The sequence below is a fragment of the Microtus ochrogaster genome, unplaced genomic scaffold, assembly GCF_000317375.1.
Source record: "Microtus ochrogaster isolate Prairie Vole_2 unplaced genomic scaffold, MicOch1.0 UNK19, whole genome shotgun sequence".
Taxonomy (NCBI): domain Eukaryota; kingdom Metazoa; phylum Chordata; class Mammalia; order Rodentia; family Cricetidae; genus Microtus; species Microtus ochrogaster.
Genome location: NW_004949117.1, coordinates 1,225,208 through 1,242,886, shown reverse-complemented (window position 1 = coordinate 1,242,886; position 17,679 = coordinate 1,225,208). Strand labels below are relative to the sequence as shown.

Genomic DNA, 17,679 nt, shown 5'->3' with positions numbered 1-17,679 from the left:
TTGGTGAGCTCCCAATAGATCAGCCCCACTGTCTCAGTGGGTGGGTGCACCCCTCGTGGTCCTGACTTCCTTGCTCATCTTCTCCCTCCTTCTGCTCCTCCTTGGGACCTTGGGAGCTCATATTTGAAGTTTTAACGTTATGAACGAGTCTCTCAAGAGAGTTTAAGAATGTGAAAATAATAAATCAAAATTTAAAATCACACTTCAGTACTCAATTTATTTGACAAAATGTTTTCTTATACTGACTACGTAGGCTTAGGTTGTATTTACAGTCTATAAATTCTAATGCTCTATAACTTGTCCACACTGTTATCCAAAGATGATGTAGTCGTTCTTAGTAAGAAGCATAAAGTCCTCTCGCCCTCCTATGTATTTAGCTGGCTTGGGTAACTTTCAAGTATACATACAATTAAGTAATTTAGATCAAATCTTTAAGAGTTTTTTCATAACAAAAGTCCATTAAATAATAATAACAGCTCTATCCCTAGTTTGTATTTCTGCTATTTTCTATTGCAGTTCTGTTATTAGAAAGACTAGAACGATGTGGTAGATTTGGGTAGTGACATTGGTATCAGTAAAGGATGAAATAAATGAAGATTGGATATTTTTAAGTAAATGTTGCTATGGATAACAGATCTTAGAAGAAAAAGGTGGATTTTCACATTTTCCCATTGATAAAAATTTTTTAAAATAAAGAAGTGATAAATTAAAATTCATTGTAGAAAAGTTTTGTGTTAAAATTCTTCTCTCTTTCTTGGATAAGGTGAAGATTGCATATCATTCAGCCAATGCCAACAGTTATTTTTCAAGTTCAACACAAAAATCAGATGAGATTCATCTTCAGAAAGGAAAAGCGTAAGGGTATTTTCCTTGTATTTAAGTTCTTGTATGGAATTTAAAAATGTAACCTTATATTTTAATACAGTTTGATTTGTTTTAACTGGTGTGCACAATGGTCTATTGGCTTAATTAGAGAGTTAATCATTCCCAAAGGCTGAGGGTACAGCTAATTGTACGAACTCGCCAAGCTTGCTCAAAGCCCCAGGTCCAGTGTCACGTAGCTGTAATTGTAACTGTTTACTTTCCACAATTTTGTGAGTTAAAGAAGTATGATAAATGTAACCAGAATGGCTGTTTTCTCTGAAACCTAAGCTTCTACATTAACTTCCTTCTCCTGCAGTGTTGTGTCCCAGAAAATTATCACGGTCTGAACCTTTGTGCCAGCTCCACAAGGTTGAGGCTGGTGTCTTCTCTAGTAAAATATTTATTAACTATCCTGAATCAGGAAAACTTTTTAAAAATCTTTGTATATTCTAGAATTAATTTTGTTTAACAGACTGCTAAAAAACTTGTATTAATTGTACATTTATACATTATTATAATTTAATAACTTTTGTGTTACTGGTCTTATTCATTTAAAAAAGATCTCATGACATATGTTTTGGGGAAAATATTTATCTTCCTTACTCTATTTCCCAGATATTACATTGAAATCTTGCTGCAAGAGTATAGATTGAGTGCTTTTGTTGATGTCGGACTATACCAATATAAGAATGTCTTCACTGAACAGCAGACAGGAGACGCAGTAAATGAAGAACAAGTCATTAAGTCTCGGTCAACAGTCATCCTGGAAGTACAGGTTTGCAGTGATGACATATCTACTTCATTGAAAACCAGTGTGTGGTATTGGGATCATCACTGGGATATTTGCATAACATCTGTGAGGCTTAAAAGAGTAAAATGTATGAGGACCGGCTCCGTTCAGTTATTACGTTGTGTGCTGGGGGATTATAATTACATAGTTGTTGAATTTCCTCCTGACATACCTATATTATAACAACCAGGATTTCGTTTCTTAAGGCTCAGTTAGACATGTTTTCGAATATCATTTTCATTAAAATATAACAATGGAGAGACATGGAATAGCTCAATTACAATTATGTAAATTCACTTATATCTATATGTTAATTTTCTTATTTTTTTTTTTTGGAAAATAGATTATAACCCTGGAAAACTGGGAGACAGCTAATGCTACAAATGAAGTTCAGCAGGTTGCAGTCACCAGCCCATGTGTGGGAACTAACTCATGCGCACGTTCCCAATACAGATTCATCTACAACAAGGAAAAGACTGGTAAGCTCTACTAACGAGAAAATTATTTGCCTTTGCATATAAACATAGGTATAAGGAATTTGCTCTAGCACAATGATAATTTAGAAGTGATAGCTTCAGTAGCATGCTAGAGAAAGGAGAAGAAATATATTTTGAAGAAAAGTTTCTACTAAGATTAGAACAACTTTCTGGCGTATACTATTGTATTTATTTATTAAAGCATATACATATTTATACACATTGACTCTCAGGTATAAGTTCAGAAACTAGAAATGAAAATTACCATAATAGAGAATAAATACACCTTTGAATTTGTATTATAATTAACCTACAAAGTACTAATTTATCAGTTAATAATATATTCGATATTAATAAATTCTAAAAATTAATAATCCTAAACAATTATTTTTGCTGTCTTGACTAAGACATATCAAATAATGTATTCAGTACTTACTATAGAATATTAAAATAAAATATGGTTCCCTACTGTCAAAGACATTACTAACCAATTAAACAGTCAACATTATTATCCAGGTCAGTTTTCTGCTTGATAACTTTAATGTTCCCAAGAATAAATTTAAGTACAAGACACCAGTTTGGGTTGCAAAAGTCTAGGAAGATTTCAATTCTTCTATTTTCCTTTTTTAATTCATCCAAAGTCTGGCTACCTGCTGATGCTTCTGACTTCATGTTGCAGTCAGCTTTAAATGACCTTTGGTCTATAAAACCAGATTCAGTGCAAGTGACCAGCAAGAGGGATCATCAGACCTTTATCTACACAATAACCTTTGTGTCAACTAGAGGTAAGCTTGTGCTTCGTTTGTATTATAGAACATAGAGAAACTCTGAAACTTCCACAGAGACCTTAACAAATAAATGGCAAAATCCAAACAGGGTATATGGCAAGACTGTACCCAACAGAGAGAGGCAGTGGAGTTCAGGGCCTCACCTGCTACAAAGTAGTACCTTGAACAAGCCCATGAGTGTAAGCTGTTATTGGAAATCCACTTCATGTTCTGTAATTGATAGTCATCAAAACTAAACAGATTTTTGCTCTAAAATACTGACATCAAAAATACAATGAATTAATGTTTTGAATGCCCAGTTGCTCCCTTCACCTTTATTATCTGATTTGATTGTAACCTGCTTTTTTTTTTTTTTTTTTTTGGTTTTTCGAGACAGGGTTTCTCTGTGGTTTTGGAGCCTGTCCTGGAACTAGCTCTTGTAGACCAGGTTGATCTCAAACTCACAGAGATCCACCTGCCCCTGCCTCCTGAATGCTGGGATTAAAGGCGTGCGCCACCACAGCCCGGCCTGTAACCTGCTTTTTTATGTTTCTTCTGAATTTGAATTTAAATGGATCAAATGTCATTTTGCTCTTTCTGTTGTGACTAAATATACTATACTATGATATCCTGCATCTTTCCCATTCCTATTTCTTTTATGTTAATGGAGCTCCAAATACAATGAGTTTGGTTACAGTTGAATGTCACTTTTAGATGTACGGGTGTGATGTAATTGTCTCTTTAAAATTCTGTTTGGTGCCACATGCAGGAGATTTTGATCTGCTTGGTTATGAAGTATTTGAAGGGAATAATGTCACACTGGATATCACGGAACAAACCAGAGGAAAACCCGATTTGGAGACATTCACACTAACCTGGGATGGGATTGCTTCTAAGCCCCTTGCCCCGGAGTCATCGGAAGCTGAAGTATGCTCTAGAAGCATTCTACCATGTATTTCTTCTCGATCTTTCACAGTTCACACTGGCTATTCATACACAAAAGAGAAAAGACTTTGCTTCATGGCATCAGCGACAATCACTTAACATTTGGTTAACTAAGGAAATGTTTATTATAAATGATTCTTGTCTCACATGGGCACAAAGTCAATCTAGTGTGATTACCCATTTTTCTGAGAAATCATCTTAAAACCACCACAGCCATCCTCCGTGTTTGTGTGGGAGATGAATGCCCCTTACCCGCCCCAGTACTCTCCTTCACCACAAATCTAAGTGTTTATTATGAACAAGTCAAAGAGACCTTTAGATATGGATACAGCAAAGACTCTATGATAAAATTTAAATATTTTGTTATTTTATTAAAAAGATACCCATCTAAATGTGAAGCTTATGATGTAAATAATACTTTCAGGAGATGTAATACATTCTGCTACTGTCTTGGTCAACCATTGTAAGCCAACAGGGGAAGAGCTATTACAAAGGCTAAAAGAAGAAAAAAGTGATTCTTTGACCTGTGTCAACATGGCCTGTTGTGCTGGGTAGTGTTGGAGTGGGGGCTGTTTTTAAACAAAGCATGCTTGTGAATTACCCGGTCATGGAAAGTGTACAGTGGGTTTCAATTACTATTTGCTTGGGAATTAAATACTATGTATTGCCTTAAGCCTTTAATTCCTAAGCCACAATCATTTTCTGTGTTTTGCTAGACACATAGAAGTAAAAGTTATGACTCAGTAGTGTATAATAATCCCTATTTAATCCAGAATACTTAATGTTTTAGAAAATTGGAAGTTTTGGGTTGCAGTCAGAATTTAATCTGTTCTTTTAAAAATAGATTTCATTTGAGCATATTTTTATAAATAATTTGATGTATCAGGGAAATCATTTATTTGGAATATATTTAATTGGGTAATTGTTTATTTCAAATTTTATTGCTCTCCTTAAAAGACTTCTTAACAAAATTCCTGCATTATATAAAAAGGAGGCATAATCATCCTTAAATAAATCTCTTGATAAGACCAATAGGCACTAAAATAGTAACATATTGAAAATTCTTACAAAATTATAGATGAAAGTATCCTAATTATGGCTAATATAGGAATTATCTCGTGAAAATATTCTGATAGCTAATTAGTCAAACTAATAATAGAGTTACTTATATCTTAAGTTGATTAGAGATAAGAGTAATATTGTCCATTTAGTTTCAGGCAGCTGTGGAAGAGATGGTGAGTGCCAAGTGTCCACCAGAAATCTCACATCTGGAAGAAGGGTATCTAGTAAAATACTTCAGAGACTACGAAACTGATTTTGAACTGGTATGTAGTGTTTAGTGAACGTTGAGAGGGACTCAATAAAACTTCCCATTAGTGTTTGAGATTTTGCAATTTCTCTTCTTGAGCCAGCATTAGTTGTTAGTAGTATTCTACGTCAGACAGCAGAGGTCATTTAGTTACAGGCTTGCTTGCAAGGCTCAGTCTAGCATCTTCCCTAACTCTGAGTCGTTAGTGAAAAGAGTACTCCCAACACTCATGGATTTACTTGATAAATAGACAGTAAGCAAAATGTGTAATGATAAGAACTTCAAGATTGTGCTTACGTGTTTTCTTCAAATGAGTGAAGCATGTGTTCTCTTCCTCCTTGGCTTCAGAACATATAATTGGTATTGGAATGAGTCATACAGTAAATTTCTTGTCTTGCTTTGAAATCACTTAGTCTTTATTAACAATGCTTAATTCTTATTTCTCTCTTTGTGAGATTTATAAATTTTCTTTAGTATACAGAGGAAAATATTAAATATATACATTCTAATTTTTGTTCTGAATACTTGAGGATGCTAGATATGCGTGCTTTCCAAGCGACATCCCAAGAATATGACATGCAGGCTCGGGGAGAGGGTCAGTGAGTGAAACACTTATATAAATGGGGGACCTGATTCATATTTCCAGAACCCAAGTAAAGCCAGCCATAGTGGCAGGTTTCTACAACTCCAGCACTCATATTGGAGTGACATTGGAGGTAGAGACATGAGAATTCCAAGAAGCTTGCAACCAGCTAGCCTGTATATGTAACAGCAAACAAGAGACCCAGATGAGGTGGAAGGTGTATTCTGATTGTTAAATGTGTGCCATGGCACGTGTGCACCACACGCATGAACATGCATGTACACAAATCATCCACACGCATAGATGCACCAAGATCGAACTGAGGGTCTAGGTATTTAAACGTGACCAATACTCTAGAAATAACCATGAATAACTGAAATATGTACTACATGATACTTTGCGTTAGCAGATTTATTAGAGATAAAAGGAAATTCTTCGACTCAATGGCAGCATGAGTATCTGAGTGTAGTCCTGTTGATGGTAAGGATTAGATTATCCTCCATTTTTTCCTAGGCGTATCTCTGTCTCTACCCAGCATTCATGTCTGGGCTCTGCTTGGCTTCAGCTATTAGCAACTCTAGGATCTTCCTCTCTTTGATGTTTCACGGTGATTTTTACCCTCCTAAGTCAGTTGATTCTTTCTCTGATTTGGACAATTCCTATTTATCTTTAAAGGCAACTCATTTGTCACTTCCAGTGAGGTTTCTTTTACGTGAGCTAGAAACCTCTCACCAAGATTAATACAACCCTTAGTTCTTTTGTCCCAAAGGGTTACCCCCTTCTTACAAAGACAGTGTTCTTCATCACTTGAATTATGACAAATAAAATAAAAGTAAACAAAAACTTAGTACCTGGTACTAAACAAATATTCATGAAAAACGAATAGGCACCTCCAATGAGATGGTAGTAAAAGAAAAGATGATGGGGCTTGAGAAGCCTCCACACAGAAACACAATGGATGAATATGATTGGGGGTCAGAATGAATGTATGAAGAATTTCATAGATGGGAGAGACTGTTTCAAGTTAAATACCGAAGAGACCACGGGATTAGAGCAGGATCTCGAATAACTTAGTTGGAGATGTTGGGAGAAAAGCAGGATAATAAATCACGTTTTCCTTTGAAATATTGTTGTTTCTGTAGGATCATATTAATAGAGGGCAGAAGACGGCCGAGACAGATGCTTACTGTGGCCGCTACTCCCTGAAAAACCCAGCTGTCCTTTTTGACTCAGCAGATGTTAAGCCAAACAAATTACCATATGGAGATATTTTATTATTTCCTCATAATCAGGTGAGCTTGTGAAAACTGCATGCTAATCGAATCTGGGGAATCGCCTGCTAATAAAATTCATGGAATTTTAAGACTAGAAAAAGCACTTGCCTTTTGAAATCATGTCATGTGGGACAGGAATAATGATTCTGATTCTGTGATCATCTTTCTCCTGGTGATTCTCAGAAGACAAAAGAAGGAAGAGGGGCAGGGAGGGAGAGAGCAATAGTAAGCAGGAAATAAATCATCATAGTTTATGCTTTTTCTTGAAAATTTAGAATAAATTATATAAGGTTTAATTGGAATTTTATATAACTCACTCTTATAGAAAGTGAAATGTTTTCTATTTTTAAAGGAAATTGCATTCAAATACATGAAGACATTATTATTAGGTTTTGTCTTCCTTAAGTGAAAGTATCCCTATTCTCTCACAGCTAACTGGTTGAAGTCTACTGTTTTTTAAGTATTCTTGTATACTTTATATGAAAATGTTCAATAAATATATATTTTCATTGCAGTCACTTGAATTGTTATAATACAAAATAATTGTAAAATATTGTTATTAACCGCTTTCATATCTTTATTAGTTTTGTTTCGCATACAAAGGATCCTTAGCCAACCACATTGGTCTGAAGTTCAAGTACCAAGACAGTGGCAAGATCTTTAGAAGTGCTGATATGCAATTTGAATATGACTTTTCTTCTGGAAATAAGTAAGACACACCATGGGTTCACAACAAATTATACTACAATACACAGACTAGTCTCATTTCTTTTTCTTATCATGATCCAGTTGGCTTCATTCCAGAGGTTCAGGAACAACTCAACACACACAAATCAGCAAACAATGAATAGATTAAAGACCAGAAATCATAAGCCTCTTTTAATAGATACAGAAGAGTTTTAGACAAAATCCAGAATCCCTTCATGACAAAACCCCCAAAGAGATAAGTGATAGAAGGGACATGTCTTGACTTAAAAAGGCTATATGTAATAAGCCTACAGGCAACATTATCTACTAAAAAAAACAAACCTTAAAGCATTTTCACTAAAATTAGAATCAGAATTTACTTTTCTGTTTCCCATATAGTTAAGAAATAGTTGATTTCATGCTATTTTGTCTTTATTAATGTGCTCTATTCAAACTGTGCTTCTTAACTTCCTAAATACCATGATGGAAAGTTATTTTACATCTCTATAGGTAAAGCCAAGGCTACAGATAAAACCTCTGCATCTACACAGCATTAATATCTCATTGACAGTGAAGTCTTTCATTCTATTGCATTTTAGGTTAGTTTCTGCTCATGCATGTGTATATCCACATGCCTGTGGGCATGTGTGCAAGTGTGTACACATATGTAAACACCAGAGGTTAGTACTGGACATTTTCCTTAGTCACTTTCCACCCGATGGAAACCTGGAGCTCACAAGTTGGGCTAGGACTATAGGCAATCAGATTCAGAGCTCTTTCTGACTCTGCCCCCCCCAGGTGCTGTGACTAAAGCCTGTGGCACCAGGCTTTTGCATGGATGTTGGGGATTTGAACTCAGGCCCTTTTGTTTGTGCAATGAACACTTTCCAAATAGAGCCATCTCTAGCCTGTTGTAGCACTTATATTATGTATACTTGTTACTAATGTGAACACAACATTATGCAATGTATTTCAGGTGGACCTACACTTGCATAGATCTTCTAGATTTCTTACAAACCAAGTATGTGGGGACAAGTTTTTCTCTACAAAGGATTAGCTTACAAAAATCATCCGAATGCCAGTCCGTCTATGTGGATGCAGTGTACATTGGACAAACACCTACAGTCTCAGCTTTGGGTGGTATGTCAACTCGTTTTATTTACAGTTCAACCTTCAAAATCTAGTTTTTAAAATATTACCATGGAAATCATTCTCATATTCAGTGGTAAAGACAAAATACTAATCCATAAATATTAATGATCTGCTCTTTTACATCCGTAGTATTATGAATTAACTTTACTTGTAATGGATAGGGCTGCGTGGTTACTTTAACAATGAATAAATTCTTAATGTCAGCCTCTTCCAATCATAGCAATTGCTAGTTCATGATTCTGGATTTGGCTTGTTAATAAATAAACTATAGTAAACTTTGCTTATACATACATACTTATCTTGGAGAAAGCAACTATGAAGAAGGAACGCTGTTCTTCAATTGCAACTATTTGACAGTGACGACTTTCTGATATGGTGGACCTGAAAGTTTTCATAGACTTGTGTGATAATAATGCGACAAGGGAAAATTTTATTTACACATCTTGGCATCATTTACCAAGTCCTATTGATAGATTTATGCACATATGAATTCTGTCAATAACATAGCGAAACCTTAACACTGTAATCTTGTCTCCCATTGACTTTTACAGAAATGCCAAAGAGAAGACCTCCAGCACTAGCAAACAAAGGAATTTTTTTAAAGCATTTTCAGGTGAATAAGACCAAAATAAATGGATCAACTACAGCGATTCAGTATTCTGTTACCATGACTTCATATAACTGCAGTCACAATATCCCCATGATGGCTGTGAGCTTTGGGCAGGTAAGCCTTTATAGTTACCACTTTCAACTTCACGACCTTCAGATTTGATAGAGTATATTTTCTTAATTTAAAAAATAGCTAGTATATAATTGAATAACATTCATGCCAAAGCAATGACCTGGTGTATAGACTTATTAAGCCTGAAGACAATAATGCTTTGAGATTTTTAAAAAATGTGTCTGTAAGGAAAAACCAGGGGTAAATACCCATAAAAAAACAAAACTAGAGTCCTATGACATGACTTGGTGGGCAAAGGTGCCTGCTGCCAGTCTTGATGGCCCAAGTTCAATCCCTCCCACAAGGTGGAAAGAAATAACCAAGTCCTACAAAATACCCTATCACCTCCTCAGTGCGCCATGACATCTCTCTCTCTCTCTCTTTCACACACACAGAATTAAAATGTAAAAAAAGAAGAAAGTATGTAAGTGTTAAGTAGAATCTTCCTTATAGATATAAAAATTCATGGGCTCATTCAGTATAGATTATTTTTTAAATTAATTTATATGTATGGGAGTTTGCTTTCATGTGTGCCTGTCATTAGACGTGTGCAGTACCTGTAGAGGCCAGAAAGGTCATGGGATCACTGGACCTGCAGTTACAGATGGTTGTGAGCTGCTATGTGCGTGCTGAAGATTAAACTTGTATCCTTTGAAGGCCAGCCAGGGTTCTTCACCTCCGAGCGTCTCAAATATAAATCACTGAAGGACAGTTGGATTCTGCAATGTTTTAAAGTTATTTCTGTTATAAACAACAGCATTTCATTTTTTGCATCAAAATCTGTACAAACAGGGAGGATGCAGTTTTCAAAATCCAAAAGAACTTGAGCAGTAAAACAGCTTTAAAATTAGAAAATTCAACCGGAATTCCATGCTAAAAATATAATGAACATTTTAAAACTTAATTTCCCGTGAACACCCACAGTTTAATAGTTTTGTTTCCACAACAAATTTTTTTAAAATATTTATTTATTAAGTATACAGTATTCTGTCTGCATGTATTCCTGCAGTCCAGAAGAGGGCACCAGATCTCATTACAGATGGTTGTGAGCCACCGTGTAGTTGCTGGGAATTGAACTCAGGACCTATGGAAGAGCAGGCAGTGCTCTTAACCTCTGAGCCATCTTTCATCCCCCTCTACAACAAATTAAAAACAAATATACAAGAGCTCAAGATTAAAGTTTAGTCGACCCTTATGATTAGAGACCCTGCAGAGAACCTCTCACCCCTTACCAACTTTACAACTGAAGACAACGACGAACTTTAAATAGTCTCCAGAACATTGTCTTCACGTCATTCTGGGCCAGTGCTTAGTGTTGCTGCCTTCAAGATGGTCATTTTGTAAAAATGTCCTGTAAATGCTTTGCTTACCCATAGTATAAAATGTGTGGCATTGTGGCTTTGTGTTCCTCAATCACAAGCAATAATATTCTCATTTCCCAAGATCCTTCATTTGCACCAATCGCTGCTCATTTTAACACAGTTTTTATTGTCTATTCAAGGTTAAGTTGGAGATTAGGGGACTTATTTGGTGGTGGTGTGTGTGTGTGTGTGTGTGTGTGTGTGTGTGTGCACGCGATATGCACATGTTGTGATATATGTGTACGCACAGAAGTGGAGGCCTGAAAAGGATGTAAGGGGCATGCTCTACACATCTCCACCTTATGTTCTTGAGATACAATTTCTCTCTCAACCCTAGATGTGCTTGTGGTCAACAAGCTGCAGCTATTTTCCTGTCTCTTTTTATGGCTGTGGGATCACAGGCATTTATGAATATATCTGTCTTTTTAGGCAGGTGCTGGGATCCAATGTCAAATCCCCATGTTTGACTAAAAATTGCTCTCACCCCGCTGAGCCATCTCACCAGTCCTCGGAATATGTTTTGCTAAATTTGTATGTAATTATTTCAATTTTGAAGCAATCATAAATGGCCTTGCTTTTTTATTGAAAAATACATTATTTTCTCACACAATACATCCCAACGACAGTTTTCCTTCCTTCCACTCCTCCCAGAGCCCCCCACCTCCCTTCTCCATCAGATCCACTCCTTTGCCGTTTCCCTTCAGAAAGGGGCAGCTCTCCAGGTGACCACACCCAAACAAGGCAAAACAAGATACAATACGACAAGGAAAATGCCCTCATCTCGAGACTGGCTAAGGCAACCCAATAGGAGGGAAAGCGCCCCAAGAGCAGGTAAAAGAGTCAGAGCAATGCCTACTCTGGCTGTTAGGAGTCCCACAAAAGCATCAAGCTAACAGTTGTAACATATGTGCAGAGGACCTGGTCCAGATCCATGCAGGCCCCGTGCTTGCTGCTTCAGTCTCGGTGAGCCCGTCTGAGCCCTCCTTAGTTGACGTACACGTTCTCCTGGGATCCTTCATTCTCTCTGCTTCCTACAATCTCTCCTCCCCCTCTTCTGCCTGCAGAAGAGTTCTGACTGGAGGGACCGATTGGAACCCTCCAGTTTAGACTCTCTCTACATAATGTCTGGTTGCGGGTCTCTGTTTGTGCTCCCCCGCCCCCACAACTGCTGCCGGAGAAGCGTCTCTAATGACGACTGGACAAGGGACTGATCTATGAGTATAGCAGAATAATATGATTAGGGGTCATTTCGTTGATTCCCCTCCGCCACATGCTTCAGTTGTGTTCCTTCTACTCTGGGTCTCTGGGCTCTATCTATTCAGTCTCTGATTCCTGGCCCTACAGTGATGTAGGGCATTGTCTCCCTCTGGTGGCAGAGGCCTCTAGTTAGACCAAACATTCCTTGGCCACTCCCACAAGTTCTGTGTCAGCATTGCCCCAGCGTTATCTTGCAGGCAGGAAAAGCCGTAGATGGATGGTTTTGTGACTGTGTTGGTGAACAGGTTTCTCTTTCGGTAGCCTTCGGGGTTACCTTCCCACATCTCAGAGACTATAGAATGGAAGGGTAAAGGCTCCACTCCAGTGAGCTGTGCCCATGTCCGCGGCGATGGGTCCCCACTATCAGTTTCTAGAGAGAGGGCCCGTGTCGTAGCATTCGTCTGGGTTGTTTAGGGACCATCTGGGCCAAAACTTCTACTGCGTGCAACCCAGTCCCGCAACCGGACACCTCTCCTGGCTACAAAAGGTGGCTAGTTGAGACTCCACATCCTCCATTGCTGGGAGTCCTCACGAGGATTCCCTCATAGATTCCAGTAAGTTTCCACTGCACTAGGTTTCACACTACCCTTCAAATGTCCCTCAAGTCCAGCATTTCTCCCTGTGTTCTCTCCCTCCACACCCCTACCACCTGACCCCTCCCACCCCTATTCCCACTGGCCCCTAGTCCACCCGCAAAACCTATTCTATTTCACTTTCCCAGGGAGACCCACGAATATTCTCCCAGCCCCACCACCACCACCAAGAAGGCTCCTCTTTTCCTAACCCTCTGGATCTGTGGATTGTAGCTCAATTATCATTTACCTAACAGCTAATATATACTTTTTTAAGTGAATAGATAAATAGTCTTTTATTTTAAATTATGGTTTCCAGCTGTTCGTTATTTGTACTTAGAGATATGATTGGGCTTTTGTTGTTGCTGTTTATCCTGTATCCTTGAACCTTGGTGAACTCAATGAGTTTTTGCAAATCAACTTCGATTATTGAGATCACTTCAGATTTCAGAAAAGAAAGCCATTAGTCCACGGAAGCTTTCCCCACGACTGCTATTTTGCCTTCTAGTATCAACAATTCACTTTCCCTATTTTTAAACTTCATTCCAATAGAATCATAAAGGCTCACATGATTTAAAACAAATTTTGTTTATCAATATTGCAGGATTCACTTTGCTACCTTTAGTGATAGCTCACTCTTTTGAGCTGCTGTGTATTATAGTAGAAAGAGCACTGCGTGTCCTTTTTGTTGGCGGAGGTTTATACTATTTCTAATCTTTAGCACAGATAAAGTTGGTGTGCACTTATGCACACAGGTGTTTCTTTCTATCACTTAAGTTACTTCTTTCAGGCTGGAGAGATGGCTCAGAGGGTAAGAGCATTGCCTGCTCTTCCAAAGGCCCTGAGTTCAATTCCCAGCAACCACATGGTGGCTCACAACCATCTGTAATGAGGTCTGGTGCCCTCTTCTGGCCTGCAGGCATACACACAGAAATAATATTGTATACATAATAAATAAATAAAAATTTTAAAAAAAAGTTACTTCTTTCTCTATGGGTTTCAGTTCTACAAGAAGGACAGGAAGCTTCAAAAAGCCAGAAATTTACAACCTGCGAAGATGGATTAGCACGTATTTCTTCTGTCAGTCGATTGGTGTTCAATATTTGAAAATTATTCGGAGGGCTGGAACAGTTGTCCTACTATACTGTTGGTTATGTAACTACAATTATTTCTCCAAAAGGTGTTTTAGTCGTTTTGTAGTGAGGACTATTTTTCATGCTTCTTTGCCTCCACACAGTGGTGTGCTTTGTACCTTAAACAGAGTGCTTGCTCGATAAATATTTGCTCCTTGAGTGATGGAGAGTATGCTCTGAATTAATGAGGTATTACTGTGATTCCAGCTGACGGCTGCACAGATGAATGCATTGACTTTGGTCTCATTATTGCAACTGGACAGGCATGGCCTCTGTTGATTTATGGAACTCTCCTTAATGTCCCAAGGAATCCCAAGGATATGAGGCTCATTTATGTCACGTCACAGGATCCTGCATGATGAAATGGAAACTGTGTCACCCATTGTTAGGTTTAATCCTTCTATCAATATTTATTTTGGAAATTAGGCAATCACAAATGAGACAAAGAATGAGTCGGTTTACAGAGGAAATAATTGGCCGGGGGAGTCAAAGATTCGCATTCAAAAAATTCGTGAAGCTTCTCCACCGATAAGTGGCAGCTTTGACATCCACACTTACGGACATACCCTGAAAGGTACATTTGAATGCTTGGAATTAGCAGAGATATACCAAAGCTGTTCAAATACACATGTATGCACAGTATACTGAATGTTAACTATTCCTGATAATTGCTATGTATGGTTATCTTACATTCAAATACCTAAATAAATGATAAATAATCATATGTATATATTAAAGGCAGTAATTAATAGCATTTTTGTCTCAGAATTATTCTTTTGGTAGTTTAGAAAAGAATGCACTCATATAAAGTCAGTTTCATAAGTTATAGTTTTTTTACTTGAAAATATAAATAAATAAACTCTTAAGTGTCCTCTTCCTGGAGGTGATTGAAACTATGACCTCATATAAAGTTACATCCTTATATGCTGCATACATTGAAAGGGATCATTACTATGATATCCAGAAATGTTATAACATTAAGATACTTATAAAATGGGATTGGAATAGTATTTTTTTTTTTTTGATTTTTGAGACAGGGTTTCTCTGTAGCTTTTGGTTACTGTCCTGGAACTAGCTCTTGTAGACCAGGCTGGCCTTGAACTCACAGAGATCCGCCTGCCTCTGCCTCCCGAGTGCTGGGATTAAAGGCGTACGCCACCACCGCCCAGCTTGGAATAGCATTTTTAAATACAATCATAATTAAATCATGTAGACCTGTGTTGTTCAAAATGGTACCTATTACTATATGTGTCCACTGAAAGCTCTGGCTGAAATAAGCACCATACGTTGAAATCAATAGCATTTATATATGGCTTCATACTTGTTTAGTCTTAGTTTTAGCACATTTTAGTTTTACTTTATAAAATATTACTACTAGTACCAGAAAAAGAAATGTTTATTTAAATCTTGCATCACAATCTATCAAACAGAGAGAGAGAGTGCTGATTTAAACAAAAGTAATATATGTTTGGTACACTTATTTTTAGCAAGACTATCTACATGACTTATATAGTTCAAATTATCAGTAACATGAAATAAGATTGTCTGGAATAAGTGGCATCTGAATGATTTCTTCACTGCCTTATTACATACGACTGTTTATTTTCTAGAAGTTTCTCTTACATTCATGACTTATAGATTATTCATAAAGCAAACTGACTTTCAGATGAAAGTTTTTAACCCCAGACAATGCTGAGATGCATTGCTCATATAATTTTGTTTCTCACTAATGCCCTCTTGGGATAAGAGTTCTAGATTTCTCTTTGACTAGAGTGGAGCAGGTGTGTGACTGAACTTGAGACAGACAGTACTTTGAGGAGTGCTCCATTGTGAGTCTTTGCTCTTTGTGCTGCAGGCATCCCTGCTGCTGTGTCAGCCTCAGACTTGCAGTTCGCCCTGCAGAGCCTGGAAGAAACAGGACAAGTCTCAGTAACCAGAGAGGGAACCTGTGCTGGGTACTCATGGGCCATCCAGTGGAAAAGCCCCCGTGGGAAGCAGCCGCTTCTGCAGGTCCCTTCTTTAGGACAGCTTTTAGTTCCTTAGCAGTGCTTTTTGCTACATTGTTTCCTTAACAGTGCTTTTTGCTACTTTGTTCCCCTATCAGCGCTCTTTGCCACTTTGTTTCTTTAGCGATACATTTTGCTACATTGTTTCTTTATCTGCGCTCTTTGCTACTTCATTTCCTTGGCAGTACTTTTTGCTACATTGTTTCCTTATCTGAGCTCTTCACTACTTTGTTTCTTTGGCAGTACTTTTCGCTACATTGTTTGCATATCTGAGCTCTTTGCTGCTTCGTTTCCTTATCTGCCCTCTTTGCTAATTAGCACTCTTTCTTAGATTCCTTAAAGGAACTGGAGACTGGGTTTTTCAAAAACAAACCATAAACTAATTTTATTTTTTTTTGTTTTGATTTTGTTTTTTGCTTTTTACATAGGGTCTCACTATGTGTCCTTGACTGGCCTAGTACTTCCTATATAGACCCGGCTAGCAGTGGAGGGATAGAAATCGACCTGCCTCATCCTCCCAAGTGCTGGGATTAAAACTGTGTGCCACCGGACCCGGCTCATAAATAAACTTCTAAAATTATTTGGAGAAAAGGAAACTACTGTGCATTGGAATGACTAGGAAGGCGTTCTTTTTTTTTTTAATGGAGAATAGCTGTTGGTACTTTAAATTTTTTGTGAGAAGCCCACATATTTGATGGTATACAGGCATGGCCAATCTCACAAATAAATTCAGCTGTAATTTAGAGAGGACATGGGAATAATTGGCTTCATCACCTGTGATTCTTCCACTGGCTCTGTATGGAAAGACGGCAAACTTGCTTTTTGTAAAGACGACCTCTCAAGTCAAAGCAACAGCTGTCATCTATTTGACACTGTAACATTTTGCATACAGGAGTGGAAGAGAAGTGAATGGCGGCATGTGTGAAGGAGATTAGTGTAGAAGAGCTGGGGACGTATAAAGTCTAAAAGTAAATGACTATTATGCATAGGACCCACATATATTCTCCAGGGACGATGCTACAACATAACGTGGAGAAAGTACAGAGCCCTAATCAGGAAGTATTTGAATGGGAGAGAGAAAGAAGAAGACAAAAGCACACAAAAGCATGTAGCCATGGAATTCACATGGATGTGTAGAGTATAAGAGCTACAAGACACAGAGGCTATTTTACAGGCACAAACTTGGAACTAGAATTCTAAAATTCTCTAGTTGAGACTGTCCTCCTCTTGCTAGCTCTGCTCGTGTCTGGTGTCCATCTCTTTTCCCATGAGTCTCCTTGGCTAATTCGTCATTGCTGTCCTTCATCACTAGCTCATACAGAATCCATCATGGAGACACCTCTGTCCTTGCTGGTGTCTGGATATATCAGAAGGTGGCCATACTGGAATAAGGACTTTGAAATGACCAGATTATACATGTGGATGTAATTTGGCTTTGCTTTTATGACTATAAGACAATATAATTTAAGAATGAGAGATCAGGAGAGCCAGAGATAAAAAATGCTAAAGGGAAAAATAGCTCAACTTTTTAACTATTTAAAATAATTTACCAAAGTAGCTATGATGACAAAGAGCAGAGAACATTTTAAGATATAAAATTAAATAAATTTGCTTTATTTAGACTCATTTATATTTTAATTATGAAATATATTATAATGCAAAAGTCTAATCATTTTCTTTGATTGATTATTGTTTCTCTAGAAAAGATTTTTAACCAAAATGACTAAATTTTTAAATTTTTTCAACCATAAGTGTTTACTTCCTATTTTTTTTTTTTTGGTT

At 37.5% G+C, this 17,679-nt stretch overlaps 1 protein-coding gene across 1 annotated transcript in view; it reads left to right on the top strand.

Moving 5' to 3' along the window:
* Nucleotides 1-17,679, top strand: part of Pkhd1l1 (PKHD1 like 1) — a 125,782-nt gene that overhangs the window by 29,038 nt on the left and 79,065 nt on the right. The window contains exons 14-25 of the mRNA XM_013353909.1: nt 764-855; nt 1,480-1,639; nt 1,998-2,133; nt 2,772-2,915; nt 3,667-3,824; nt 5,054-5,167; nt 6,877-7,026; nt 7,593-7,717; nt 8,672-8,835; nt 9,399-9,571; nt 14,318-14,465; nt 15,747-15,901. Of these exons, the coding sequence (XP_013209363.1) occupies nt 764-855; nt 1,480-1,639; nt 1,998-2,133; nt 2,772-2,915; nt 3,667-3,824; nt 5,054-5,167; nt 6,877-7,026; nt 7,593-7,717; nt 8,672-8,835; nt 9,399-9,571; nt 14,318-14,465; nt 15,747-15,901 (1,719 nt within the window). The remainder of the gene's footprint in view (nt 1-763; nt 856-1,479; nt 1,640-1,997; nt 2,134-2,771; nt 2,916-3,666; nt 3,825-5,053; nt 5,168-6,876; nt 7,027-7,592; nt 7,718-8,671; nt 8,836-9,398; nt 9,572-14,317; nt 14,466-15,746; nt 15,902-17,679) is intronic.